This window comes from Dermacentor albipictus, chromosome 5 (assembly GCF_038994185.2).
Source record: "Dermacentor albipictus isolate Rhodes 1998 colony chromosome 5, USDA_Dalb.pri_finalv2, whole genome shotgun sequence".
Taxonomy (NCBI): Eukaryota; Metazoa; Arthropoda; class Arachnida; order Ixodida; family Ixodidae; genus Dermacentor; species Dermacentor albipictus.
Window position 1 is genome coordinate 172,252,249 of NC_091825.1, and position 14,547 is coordinate 172,266,795.

The 14,547-nt window shown below is 45.5% G+C and overlaps 1 protein-coding gene across 5 annotated transcripts in view; it reads left to right on the plus strand.

Moving 5' to 3' along the window:
- The window catches only part of LOC135916679 (E3 ubiquitin-protein ligase SHPRH), a 375,022-nt gene extending 361,805 nt beyond the window's left edge, over window positions 1–13,217 (plus strand). For all 5 annotated transcript variants that reach the window (XM_065450123.2, XM_065450124.2, XM_065450121.2 and 2 more), the window contains 2 exons: window positions 6,525–6,703; window positions 13,003–13,217. In XM_065450123.2, coding sequence (XP_065306195.2) covers window positions 6,525–6,703; window positions 13,003–13,147 — 324 coding nt within the window. In that variant the 3' untranslated portion in view covers window positions 13,148–13,217. The remainder of the gene's footprint in view (window positions 1–6,524; window positions 6,704–13,002) is intronic.
- Window positions 13,218–14,547: the final 1,330 nt, after the last annotated feature.

A 14,547-nucleotide genomic window follows, 5' to 3' on the forward strand; every position in this document is an offset into this window, starting at 1 on the left:
AAAAAGGTTTACCAAACGTGTAAAATATTGTCGCATGTATTTGTTTATCTTTTTTCCAGGGACCACTTTTCATCGACTAGCAGCTTAAATTTATCGCTCAGCGATAAATTTTAAAAAATACACGTTATGGTCTCACCATAATCAGGTTGTATGTGCCTCATGAATAGTGTTGTACTTTCTGGAAAGTATGCAAGCACCAGCGATTACACTGGAATCTTCCACGAGTCACATATAAAAGCCGATGCGCTTGACCTGCAGATCAGATTTCGGCGATCGACAAGTGTTCTCACTGCTATCATTGTGCTACTTGTTTTGATGCGCACAGGGCCGCTCAATGAACAGTAAGCTTTGTGACTTGTGTTGTGCCACTGTTGTTCACCGTCACTACCACAGGACAATATGCAAAGAGCAAGAACAGTGCAGTAAATAGAGAACAATATTTTTTACATCACTAAAACATGCAATGGTCAAAAACAGCTACACTAATTCTGTTTCCATCGTGTATAATTATTTAATTGTTTTTATACAAGTAAGTAGGCTGCGATAATTTTATTAGCAGTGAAAGTTTTGTTCCAAAATGAAAGAGGTGAAAACATGACTTTGTTGCCATAGTTAGCACCTATTTTTGGCAGAAGGAAGTTATTACCTGAAGGAAACCTCGTATTGTTAGTATCGACCAGGTATTGTGCTGGAATTAACAAAATTGAAGCCTCATTCATGAGAGATCTGGAAAAATGTATGCCACCTGTAACTGACTAGCTTATTGACTGTGAGAATGTTATTGTCGTGAAGGTGTTAGTAATTAGTATGGAATGGGCTAGATGCAAGCAACTGTATAGCTTGATTTTGCAATGTTTGTAGCGATATCAAGTGTGAGGCACATGTATTTCCCCAACATGATATACTATAAATGTGAAAGATTGCTTGTACAATGATCTGCAGTTGAGTGATACCGGCACCGCTTCATTGAAACGCGTCACTTGCTACCACGTCGTACTGATCGTCTTGTGTGATTTGTGTGCAGTGCATCGCCTACTAAGTGCACATGGTCATTGTGCCACTATGCTTGCTATATCGTACGTGCACATTTGTTGGCAGACTGCAGTGTCTGCATAGTCAGGTTTTTAGAGCGCAGCTATTGGGCACCTATTCCTGCATTTTGTGTTGGCATCAACCCTCTGCATTCTCCCTTGGCATAAGCGAACGAATGAGCACAGCAAAGGATGAAAGAGCGAATGTGGAGAACAGTGGGGGATGAAAGACGGCGATATCGAAGAGAGCTTGAGGAGGAAAGCAAAAGGGAGGGTATTGGGATAGCGCAAGAAGAAAAGCATAGTGCCATGCAAGATGGGCTCTGCGGTGACCACTGCTATGAGATGGTGCCAGAGTAACGCGCCGTCGTCTGTTTACCGATGGCATATGGAGAGTGCATCGACCGATACCATATATGGAAACAAAGTGCTGCATGAGTGGTCTGTCTGCAGCGGCTGCTGCGAATCGCGTCACCTATGCGTCACCCATGCGCTCTGCATCCCATGCACTCCCGATTAGTGAGGCAGTCATGCCACACTTCGCTCTGTTTGTTATGTGCTGCACAAGACAGATTGTCTGTGCCAACCAATATATAGTCAAATGAAAATATGTGTAGAGCTGTGCTCAAATTTTGCTTTAGGAAGTATTGGAATCGTTGGTGAAATTTTTTTTTTTCATGCTCGTGCTCCTTCTGGCCATGCACGTGTACAGCACCTCTTGTTTAATTAATGTGCCAGTGGCGAGCTGCTTTCGTTTCTGCAAGCAAAGTGCACTTGAAGAGGTCATCCGATTCAAAGAGGCAACAGAGAACAAGGGTGTGTTTTAGTTGTTGCCTATTAAAAGCCTGCAGCACTCTTACAAGGTGCTATGCACTGTGCCACCTGTGCGACCAAGCAGGTAGCCGACAATGCTTATCACGGTAGAATTGATGGCCATAACAAATAATAATATTACTATATTACTCTAGGGCAATAAGATATGCTGGCGCACCCGGCAGGGGTTATATTCTTTGCTGAGGTCCCCATATGTGCACTTCCAATGTTTGAAGCCGCAATTATTGGCAGACTGGTCTTTGCGCTTACCAAAAAGCAGATCCCCTGTGGCACATTGTGGCACATAGTTTTTTCAACCACTTGTAGAATAAGGTCACTTGTTTCCTGCTGAATCCGATAGTATTCTGGACTTCAAATTATTCTGACTTTGAGGTGGTCCCTACCATCGAATTATCAGTCGGTGACTGCAGTCTACCTTTTCTCTACCTTCATGACATAGCATGCTTGAATGATGTGCGGTATGGAAGTAGTGGCTACGGATACACAGCTAGAGTGTACCTATTTCAAATTATTGCCGTATTTACTCTAATCTAATGTGCACTGTTTTTCTGATAAAACGGGTCCAAAAATTACATGCGCATTAGGATTGAGTACAACCCTAAATCTGCATTACCGTGTCGCCATAGGCATTTCAAAATGGCTGCCTCGTACGCATTTCAAGCCTAGCTGCCATAGATTCCTCAATGTGCAGTAGTGCATGTGCTTAGGTTAGTGCACCATATGTCTTCCCGTTTTGTGAGTTTGCTCTATCAGCATGGAAGTGCCGACTGCGAACACACGCCGAGTTCATCATGATGGCGCAATTAAGAGGAAAGTGATGACGTGTGCGGAGACAGATAGAAATCGGGCTGCATTACAAGCGTTCAGAGTTCCCGAAACTTGCACTTGGGACTGGTGCAAACAGGGGCCGCATTCTGAAACTATCCACTTCAGCGATACTATTGCCAAGGCAATAGTATCGCCGAAGTCCATCGTTTCAGAATATGGCCCTTGGAGAGGCGTTCTACTCTGGCGGCTGCTGCGGCTGCATGACCCCTATCTTGAAAGCGATCTGCTATGGGGAACCAGCGCTGGATAGGCGGTGCATCGAAAAGAGTGCGTTGCACGCCGCCCTGGCGACGAAACACGGCGTAATCAAGCCTCTCGACCAGACGACACGTCTGCGGCCATTTCATAGTTCGCACATATGGTTCGCATGTTTCCGTTTCCGCACCGCTTCAAGTGGACAGTTTTCGTAAAGAAGCTAGCGCCATCAAGTGAAGAAATGACGAAAGGAGCTTTTTAAGCTTTATATATCTTTCACAGTGTGTCGCGGCGAGCACATGCGTTTATTTAACGGTTGCGCTGTGTGCCATTCCCATGCTTGTGTGGCAGCCTGCCTCACAAATCTAGTACCTACGGTGCCGATGTTTCTGCGCTATGGTTTCGGAAGTATTAGTTGGCCTGAAGACATTCCATACTTCTCTGGCTAGACATAAGAAATTCTGATGTTACTTGGCCACAGCAGTCAATGGAGAAGAAAGCTTTATCGCATCAGCTGACTTGGGCAAGCAAAGGTTTGAGTGCTCCGCTGCTTGATCCGTAACAACCTTGGCTACATTTAGCACTAATTACATAAATTTATCGGATGCATCTCAGCGCCGAGTCCTCATCCGCATGCGCATTTTTAAAAACACATAGGCGCCATAGCTGCGCGTGCGCCGGCAGTATACGCACACAACTCGTATTACAAGGCAGCTTCCCTGCCACATAATTCTTGGCAATGAATGGAAACTATTTATCTTTCATATCGTTCACTTGGTGTGGTGGCATTGGAACGAGCTTGGTGGTGGTGTTGCGAAGGAAAAATGGTTGGTACACATGCCGGATGGTGTATGCTATTGCTCATTTTGTTTCCGACGAAATGCCGACTGCAGATTCTGCTGTTTGGCACTGGCTGCTATGGCTGACTGTCTTCACTATCAAATAAACCAAGCACACATGCGAAATTCTATTTAGAAACCCGCCCGACACCGCTTGACAGGGCGACAAGACGGGAACTTACTCCGCTCGCCTGACTGCTTGGATGCAACACTGCCTCCGTTCTTGTTCGTAGGGTTTAGATGGAAAAACGCAGAACGATACATCCTGCCTCATTCCGACGTAGTTGTGACACTTGTATACGCAACAGTACCGTCGGCGTCCTTTTGTTTTCCTTCGACTTTCAGCGCACACAACGCCGCTACCAGCAGCAATTTTCCTCCACGGGAGCGGCCGCATTGTGCACGTTCTGACCGCCAGCGTGACGGTGCAGGTGTCGTGAAAACTCCAGCGCTGGTTCCCTATAGAGGCAGAGTCTACACATCTCGGTGCTTGTGATGCCCAAATATGGGGACAAAGGTTCTTGTCCTCAAAGGTTCTGACGGTTCTCTTAGGCGGAGCCTCCGAGAACCCAATTGAGGACAAAGCCGTTGGTTTCGAACACACACACAAACTTTTAATGGAACTAAAAAAGGCTTAAAATAAATAAAAGAAAATAGAAAACATAAAAAAACACTCAAATAGACATCATGGCAGTAAGAAACAACTTGGGGCTAGTATGAAGTTAACTAGTGCGCTAGTCCGGGCTTGCCACGACGGCAGGGACACATAACAGTCTCGACGCGGCGACACGGCGACAAGCTGATGAAAGGAGTTGCGCCGGTCTCACCAAAGGTTGTGGTGTAAGTTGGTTGACCGGGCGACCGGAGCGCGCCAGCTCTGGCTTGGAGAGGTAAAGCAGGTGGCTTGGCAGCACGACAGACGGGGGCGGCGTTCTGGCCGGGCAGCTGGGCGTAGAAGTTGGGCCCGTAGCCCGACTGTTCTCGTCCTGCCCACGGGCGCAGAAGCTCGAACGCCAGCCTCAAGCAGCAGGCAGCACGACAGACGGGGGCGGCGTTCTTGCCGGGCAGCTGGGCGTAAAACTCGGGGCCCGTAGCCCGACTGTTTTAGTCCTGCCCACGGGCGCAGAAGCTCGCCGGCCTTGAGCAGCTGGCGGCATGCTCGGGTAGACTGATGACGCACAGGAACGGGTTGCAGGAGGCCCCGGTCGGGTGAAGTCCTGGTGGCTCAGGTCCAGAACCCGACGGCCCGTCTTCAACTCCCGGTCTGGTGGTTGACCTTCTCCTGGCGTCGCTTCCTGGAATTCTCCCGGCGTCTCCCCGGTGTCTCCCCCCTTCTGCCAGCGCACCACGCTTTTTCTTCTCTCTGGCCGATTAGGCATTCTCCGGTTGACTGCCTGACGCCCCGTGGTCTTTCCTAATTGGTTTGCTTTTCTTCTTTTAGTTGCTTTTCATGCGCCGCGCGTTCACATCCTGGACGCTCCTTGGCGTTGTCGTTTTTCTCCTTCCAGCACAGAATTCGACTCAGCGCGCGCACTCCTTGTCATCTGCTCCTGTCCGTCCCGACCACCACACCATGTCGTGCATCACACATCACAGTGCTCTGCACTGTATTCTCGTCGCTTAGTTCGTGTTGAAGCGAGAGGCTGCACAAAGATCACATCGCTCACTCCTGCTACCTCACTTCCTTACTCCAGCATTTTGACAGAGCGTTTCCACAGCTATTGAGTGAGACATGTTCATGTTTGCTTGCATGCATGTGACACCATGCTTGTTAATTTAGCTAGTAAGCGAGTGTTTGATAAAACTGCTATCCTTACTTTTCGTATAGCTGTCTACTAATTTGCAATTGCAATCAATGCTTCGTCCTTCGGGTGAAACAGCGACTTTGTTTTTTATCACAACTTTAGTCTATCGGGAGTAAATCTTTGTTTTTGCAAATGAGAGAAAATTGTATTTCTATATAAAAAAACGAGGTGCGTGGAACTGTAAAGGACTTCTTTAAGTCACGGCAAATGGGTGCGCATTACAATCGAGGGCATTTTTTTTTTCCCTGTTTTTGGTCAGAGAAAGCGGGTGCATGTTACAGTCAAGGGTGTGTTAGAATCGAGTAAGTACGGTGTCTGTTGTGCCCTGTATGTTTCATTCTTTTAGATATTGTGAGTGCATAACATAACCGACTTGCCAATTATGAAAATAATTAACCAGTTTATCCTACGTGCTTGCGGGAGAGGCAGGCACAATGCAGAAGGTGTCAGACTCATTCTGTAAGAGTCGCGTCTCGTTCTACACAAGCATATATTTCCTTGTGGAGTTGTTGCATACTCTTGCAAATGGAGGCTAGCCGCCTCGCTCTCGATAAGCCACTGTTCTTGATGGCGCCGAGGCATGATGGAACACTTTACCTGTAATACTCAAGCTTGCTTGGTTATAAATTAAATACATTTGAGTGATGTTGGTTGCCCTATTGACACTGCTGTGTGAGCTGGAAAAAAAAAAGAAGAAAGGTAGCGAGGAATGAATTGGAATGAAAGAAAGAGGTAAATAACTAAAAGAATTTTAGGGTTCCACAACCACTGTGTAAAATTATGACAAAGCAGTGCCATCATTGCTTGGCTTAGCCTTAGTGAGAACTTCTTTGCATGCATTGCTGCTCTTTCTTTTTTTTTTGTCCTCTGACTGTGAGAAATGCGCAGACTGAAATGAACACAATTTTGCTGTCTTTAAGGACAAAAATCTGGAACTAGGAACCCCCATATAGAATGGCACCATTATGTACGAGAGTGCGTTCTGTTTCCAGAATAATTTAGCACTGTTCAGGCACGACCCATCCATCATGGTGCTGCTGCTTCCTCTTTCACTGGGAGCCAAAGGCCTCAACCTGACGGAAGCCACTCATGTGCTCCTCGTCGAACCTATTCTCAACCTTGGGGAGGAGCTGCAAGCCATAGGGCGGGTTCATCGTATTGGGCAAACACGGTGAGAATTCCTTGTTACGTTATTTTTGCTTTCCATTGAGAATTATAGCAGGAACCAAGGTAAACAATGTTTATTAAAAATCGTGTCGAAGTGCCCTCGGCATCCTCCAGGTCACATATTACAAAGAGTCACGCACAGTATACAGATCATTGTTATGCATATGAAAAGAAACATACTTAATATGCAGCATGCACTTGACTGAAACATATGAAGAAAAAGAAATGAAAGACAATAAATAATAAAAAATCATACAAAACCTGCGAATTCAGCTCCTGCAAACTTTTGGACATTGATTCTGACTGCAGTAAGAGGAACCTGGATAGAAACTTGTGGATTATTTGGTGGCAGTTATGCCTTCTGGAACAAGGGATGCTACACAACCGTGTATTTCGAGTACTGTGAATAAACACCATATTTCTTAAAGTGATTTTAAAAATGTGCTGCTTTTGTTCTTCAAGCTGAAGTACGATGTAGTCAAGTACAATGTGAATGCAAATGTGGGAGCATTCACTGATCCAGTGATTGTGCCATTGGAGGGCATCTTTGACATAGCAGAGACGAGACTGAATAAGTCTGCCGGTTCTTCTCAACCTCAAATGCTGTTCCTTGTTGTATACAGCCACCACTGCTGCTGATATTGTACACTCGTTTCCTTTCTCCATTCGCTTTTTTTTTTCTTGGCTTGTGCATTTTCTTTAAAGCACTAAGTAGCGGTTGCATTCCAATTATTCGTGCATGCACAAACAGACGGAGTCAGTGTTTCTTCAAGCCAGCTAGACTTTAATTTTCGTATTATCTGTGACTGTACATACAAGAGTGTGCTTGTTTGTGGAGCATATCATGGGGTACATCGGTTCTTCGAGTTTCAGTTCCGAACAGTGATGGCATATCAGGGAGCATGCAGTATATTTAATTCTGGAGGATTACTTGCCTGCTTTGCCGAAATAAACTAAAAGCATGCATCGTCTGTGGTGATGGCAGAAAAAAAAGGAATTGGTTTTGTTCCAACGGTGCGGTTACGTCACCTGTGGTCAAAATCGAACAGTGTGAAGAGAACAAGGGATGGTAGAATTGGACAATGCGGCCACTGTGATCATAGCTAAACATTTTACCACACTGGACAAAATATTTAATGCCGTATCTACTCGCATAATGATTGCACTCTTTTGTAAAAGAGTTGCCACACATTCAGGGGTGCGATCATTATGCGGGTTAAATTTCCTCCGAAAAGAAAAAAACAATTTTTTCATCCCGCATTTGCTGCGGGATAACAACAGGCCGATAAACAATAAACAGGCAGCTGCTGCTGTAACAATGCGGGACACCAAAACGAAAATGGCGGCCGAGAAGCAAGCCGAACGCGCAGAACAAGATGTTTTTTTTCTTTTCGTGAGTACATTACGTGCATTGAAACAGTTTCTTCCATATCAGTAATGAATAATATCGTTAATATCGGCAAGTCTGTGGAAATAATGTAGCCATGTCCACTTTGAGGGCACAGAAACAGAGATGGGCGTGCTTTGCTGCCAGTGATATAGAAACACATGGTGGGTATGCTGTGGAAACTGCGGCATTTGTCTTCACTACTATCCTAATACGGCATGTTTCTGCTAAAGGTGGGCAAATATTTTAGCTGTGTTACAAGCGTCAGCGTATCTATAGGGTACGCTTCTAACGTAGCAGTGTAAACGTAGCTACCATTATTGCCACTCGCGATTTGTTGCATGCCCACGAGTGCAGACGAGAAGAATCGAAAGTCGCGTTTGCTGTTGTTGTTGTTGACCACAACCATTATAAAGCCTACAAATAATAAAGCCAAGGCAAGTTTGGTCGTAGCTTTTTTTTTTTCATGGAAGTGTGGAAAATGATGATAGGAATAAAATGGCGCAACTGCTTAAAAATGTTTGGTGTGTGCAGACCACTTGGTATGTCTTGAAAAGTCGTTCGTCTAGCATTCAACAGCATTTGCCAGATGGTAAGTGGGATAATCATTAGCTAGACTTGGCACACAACATATCGGTCATAGCGCTGTCGTTCCCCGTCGCCCCAGCCATGCCACTATTCGTCGCCGACCAATTATGGACCCTCCCAGATGGAAAACTTCTAGAGGTAGTGCTGCATTATCTTCATCCTGTCAAAATCCTCCATTGATCCTCCCAACTAACCAGAACTTACTTGATGTTCATGTCGACGTTGTCCCTTTGACGCCGTTGATAGATGCTGGAGCCCAGGTGTCCATAATGAGTTGTAACCTCCGTCATCAACTGAGGAAGGTTCTCATGCCTCCTACTATTTGAGCCGTACGCATGGCCGATAGTAGCACTGTTGACGTCACTGGAATGTGTGCTTCCCATATAAGTATTGCCGACTGCCACGTTCCTGTTCTTTTTACAGTACTGACCAATTGTCCCCATAACCTAACCCTCGGACTCAACTTTTTTACGGTGCGTTCAGCTTTGATTGACTGTTCTGCTGGTACCTTTTGCCTCGAACTTCCTCTATTCGCACGTATTTGTGCCGAACTGCCGAACAACTTTAGTATGACCACCTTCATCTGCCTGCTGCCTAAAGCCTTGACTTTCGTCGATTTGCTATCATCTTTTCCTGTGCCCAATGGTGATTATGTCACCACACATGTTCCTGATGTCCTTCTGATGTGCAATATCACTGTGCCCCACTCCGTCGTCACCGTCGCCGATAACCGAACATGCCTCCCCATCGTCAATTTGACTTGACAAAGGAAGTTTTACCCAAAGGCATATCGGTTGCAACGCAGCGTGCTATAGCAGGTGACCACGTCACAAGGTTTTCTGTCGCATCTGCTCCGATTCTTCACCATGTCCACAGGATGCTATTTGCCCTGATGCAACATTTCATCCCATGATTGCTGCGGACCTATTGCCTGAACAAGCAGCAACTCTGTCGCCTTTTGGTTTCCTACCACAACATCTTCGACCTCAGCAATTGCCAATTGGGCCAGACATAAATTGTTAAGCATCACATAAATAGTGGTGATGCCAGTCCTATTCATAATCGGCCATATTGAGTTTCTGCTTCGGAGCGTAAGGTTATTCAAGATGAAGTGAACAAGACGCTTGCCAAAGGCATTGCTGAACCTTCGTTGAGCCCTTGGGCATCGCTCGGGGTGCTTGTTAAAGAGAAAGACGGCACATGGCGTTTCTGCGTAGATTATCGTCTTCTAAACTGCATTACCTTGCCTCATCTACCCCTTGCCTTGCATTGACGACGCCCTCGATTGTCTCCACGGTGCCAACTACTTTTCATCAATATACCTGTGGTCTGGTTATTGGCAGATTTCTGTAGATGAAAAAGACCAAGAGAAGACCGTGCTCATCACTCCTGATGGTCTATATCAATTCAAAGTTATGCCATTCAGTCTATGCAACTCCCCAGCAACGTTCCAACGTATGATGGACTCTTTGCTTCAAGGGTTTAAATGGTCAACATGCCTCTGCTACCTAGACGATGTTCTCGTATTTTCGCCTACATTTGAGACACACCTTGAGTGCTTATCAGCTGCTCTTCAAATTTTCCGCAAGGCTGGGCTCCAACTAAATTCCTCGAAGCGTCACTTCAGTCGTTGGCAGATTATAGTGCTGGGCCACCTCGTCGACGCTTCCGGTATTAATTCAAACCCGGAGGAAATTGGTGCTGTCACGTCTTTTTGTGTACCTCAGTTTGTCAAAGACATCCGAAGTTTTGTCAGACTCTGCTCCTGCTTCCGACGCTTCGTTAAAGACTTCGCAGCGGTTGCCCGACCGCTTACTGATCTTCTGAAGAAGGACATGCCGTTTACGTGGGGCTCTGCCCAAACTGCCGCGTTTGCCCAACTCACCAACATTCTCACCACGCCACCTATATTGGCCCACTTTGACCCGTTCTCTCCTACAGAGGTACGTACCGATGCCAGTGGCCACGGTATCGGAGTCGTCTTAGCCCAGCGCCAACAGGGTCATGATCGTGTTATCGCCTACGGCAGCCGCCTCCTCACAGCAGTAGAGTGCAACTATTCGATTACAGATCGTGAATGCCTAGCTCTCGTCTGGGTGGTTTCTAAATTCTGCCCATACTTTTATAGCATGCACTTTTGTCTAATCACGGACCAACCCGCACTCTGCTGGTTTTCCTCACTCAAGGATCCTACCAGCCGGCTTGGTCGCTGGGCTCTGCAGCTACAAAAATATTCCTATGCAGTAGTGTACAAGTTGCACTGATTACATTAAGACGCAGACTGTTTATCACACTATCCAATGGATGAACCACCTGTCGACCCTGACCCCGATACCGACGCTTGTGTTTTCTCTGTTTCTCAGCTGCAACACGTTGCCGATGAGCAATGCCGTGATGCCACTTTGCGCGCCATCATTGATGGCTTGAAATCTTCACCTTCTGATTTGTCCCTTCACCTGTTTGTTCTCCAAAATGGTGTATTATACCGCCACAATGTATGCCCCAACAGTCCTGCCCTACTCCTCGTCATTCCTAAGCACCTCGAGTCAGCTAGCTGTTCTGCAAGAACTTCATGATTTACCAATGGCAGGTCACCTTGGCGTCTCCCGCACCTACGACCAGATTCGCCGACGTTTCTTTGCCATGCCAGACATGCTTGCCAGGCCTTGCCCGCTTCGTCCGAAAATACATTGCTGCATGTGAAAAATGCCAGCGCCAAAAAACACTATCAATGCTCCCTGTCGGGTGCCTTCAACCACTCGACATTCCTTCGGAGCCATTCTTTCGTGTTGGCTTGGACTTACTTGGCCCTTTCCCTTTATCCATGTCTGGCAACAAGTGGGTCACTGTGGCGACATATTACACCACGTGCGACGCCATCACCAGAGCGCTTCCAATAAGCTGCACCACAGATGACGCCGATTTGGTTTTACGCTACGTGATTTTGCAGCATGGTGCTTCATACCAACTGCTCACACACTGTGGTCAGACATTTCTTTCTCAAGTCATCGCCGGCATCCTGCAGTCCTGCTCCACCAAGTACAAGCTGACTATGTCTTACCATCCACAGACCAATGATCTCACTGAGCGTCTGAATCGTACCCTAACAGACATGCTTGCAAAGTACGCCTCATTGGACCATACTGATTAGGACCGTGCCCTACCCTGTGTCACTTTTGCATATAATTCTTCACGTCACGACACTGCCGGTTATTCCTCGTTCTTTCTGCTGTTCGGCCAAGAACCCAAATTGCCACTGGATGCATCCCTTGCATCCGCCGCAACAGAGACCAGTGAGTATGCACTTGACGCCACTACCAGGGCAGCCCAAGCATGCAAAATTGCCCGCGCTCGCCTCCTGACCTCTCAAGAGAAGCAACGGCACTTGTACAATCGCCAACGCAGAGACGTCCACTTATTGCCTGGATCTCTTGTACTCCTGTAGTCCCCGACTCGTCACGTTGGCCTGTCAGAAAAACTCCTTTCTCGGTACACAGACCCATATTGAGTGCTGTGGGCCGTGACTCCAGTTACCTACGACATCACCCCAGTCAGTACCAGTGCGTCATCTGCCCCAAATTCCACTGACGTTGCGCATGTTGCACGCCTCAAGCCATATTACTCTCCTGTTATCACCAATATTTAGATGCCCCGGGACAATGCTTCTGCCGCCGGGGGTAATGATACATGCATATTGCATGTTTCTTGTGGCCAATGCACTCGGGTGTCCCGACGAAGATGACGAACACTTTTTGGCTCTCGAGCTGTCGGCTGAACTGGCCAACACTGCAGTTATCCTTTGTAAAAATACTGCTTTGTAAATGGTCGCCAGTCTTAATCATTCGTTCATGTAAAAATACCATAAGACAACAAACAGTCACAGCATAGGGGAAATTTCTTTGTTTTTAATTGAATTAAGGAATTGATATATGTGTGTGTGTGTATAGCCTTATATGGGTGATACCACTTGAACCTTCCATATAATGTTTGGTCATTTGAATAAGGGGCCACCATATAATGCTCCACACCGTCATAATTCCCCTAAGGGAGTTTTGGCTGTAATGGCTCCAAATATCATTTTAGATTCTAGTTGGGAGATGTGTCACAATATTTTAGCTACAAACTTTGCAGCTACAAAAGCTGCAATTGGTAGCAAACATTTGTTTGTGCTAGCTACAGTGCCCTTGAATGGAACTGTGTGTGGTCTGTAGCTGTATTCACGATTCCTGTTAGAGCTTAAAAACAATAACAATGTGCTGCCGTTAACCTGCTTTGATAAGATGTGTCGATATTAAGCTGTTTCTTTGTGTTTATATGTATCTCTGCAGGAAGACTTACATTCATCGCTTCATGGTGAAGAATACTATAGAGGAACGCATTGTTGACTTCTTAAAATCATCGCAGACGTCTCGGAGCTGTTTAGAGGACCATGCAAAAGTGACCATCGATGACCTAAAGAATCTGTTCAAGTGAACCTAATCCTTTCAGTCTGCAAACTGTACCTATTTCATTTTCATTACACAGCAACATGCAAAGACCTTCAGTGTTTTCTGGATTTTAATGTATTGTTCACAAGTCTCTGGAGAGCTTCATCTCTCGAAGGTGTCCGAAGAGACAATTTTCTTCACACTCGAAACCACTGCTTGTCAGAACATATGTTGATCGTCCGAGCCTCTTCAGTCAGCAGATATTGTAAGCTGTCTTCTCAATATCCACCTTACAATTTAAGGCCACCAACACCATCATTCATGGAGAACCCTCTTAAGTTTGCAAGTCAGGCCGTGTAAATGTCTGTGTTCATGCACTTTTTGACTTGCAGGCCTGGTCACACTGATGTGACTCGACGCCGACGCCAACGATTGGCCGGCTAGTCGGAAGCTCATGTTGCTGAGAGGCATGTTTCCATAGATGGATGTGTTCAGATTAGGACAGACTAAAGGGGTTCCCGATTATTTTTAGTTTTCAGCAAAACTATTATGTGGGGTTGGAAAATGTCTCTGTAGAAAGAAATGAACCTTTGTCTTGCGAAGCTTACTACCAACTTCGTGAAAGAAAGTCGTATTTCACTAAAGGTGGAAGAGAGTGTTTTAATGACTTTCAGATTTTACAAATTTTAAGGCCAATCATTCTAAAATTAATGCACTGTACCCCAACAAAAATTTTTTTTTGCAAATATGAACTTCTAGTACTATTTACTCACACACATAGTATGTTCTTAAAAAAATTTCCTACATTGGTTTTTGAGCAACAGCCTTTGGCTTACCCAGAAAGCAGGGTTTCCTTTGGGCCACTAAGGAAACCCTAAGGCCATAAAGCTGAAAATATTTCTGACAAATTTTGCATGGTTTCTTGCAAACTAAAATAAAAGTGTGCAGCTACACCACCTATTTATTTAGTTACAAAATCACAAAATGCCAAATTTGTAGAAAAAATTGCGAAAATTGCTGCATTTTAGAGATGTTTAAGAATATGATCACTGATTTCTATGAAAATTTTCCAGAAAAGCCACGCAGGACTGTTAAATCTATTACTGCAAAATTGTGTTACATTATTTCATTTTAAGTGAGAAAATTGAGCCTATCTTAAGACCCATGTAGGGACATCCTATTGATGTGTCTTGTTCTAATAATGCAATAAATATCATACTCATATTGAATTCTGAATTTATTCTTTTTGTAGTAGTAAAAGAAAGCGACTCAGATTGCTTTTTTTTTCCTCTTTTTCGCCGTGAAATGAGTTGAGCTTCAGTTTTCAGGGGCTCCTGCATCTGTGTTCCTACTACGGTACATTGAGGTGGCAAGCACGTGAGGGCACATGCAGCAGTTTTTCAAGACTGGTCGCATTGATCTCTAATTATATCTGCTGCATCAAGA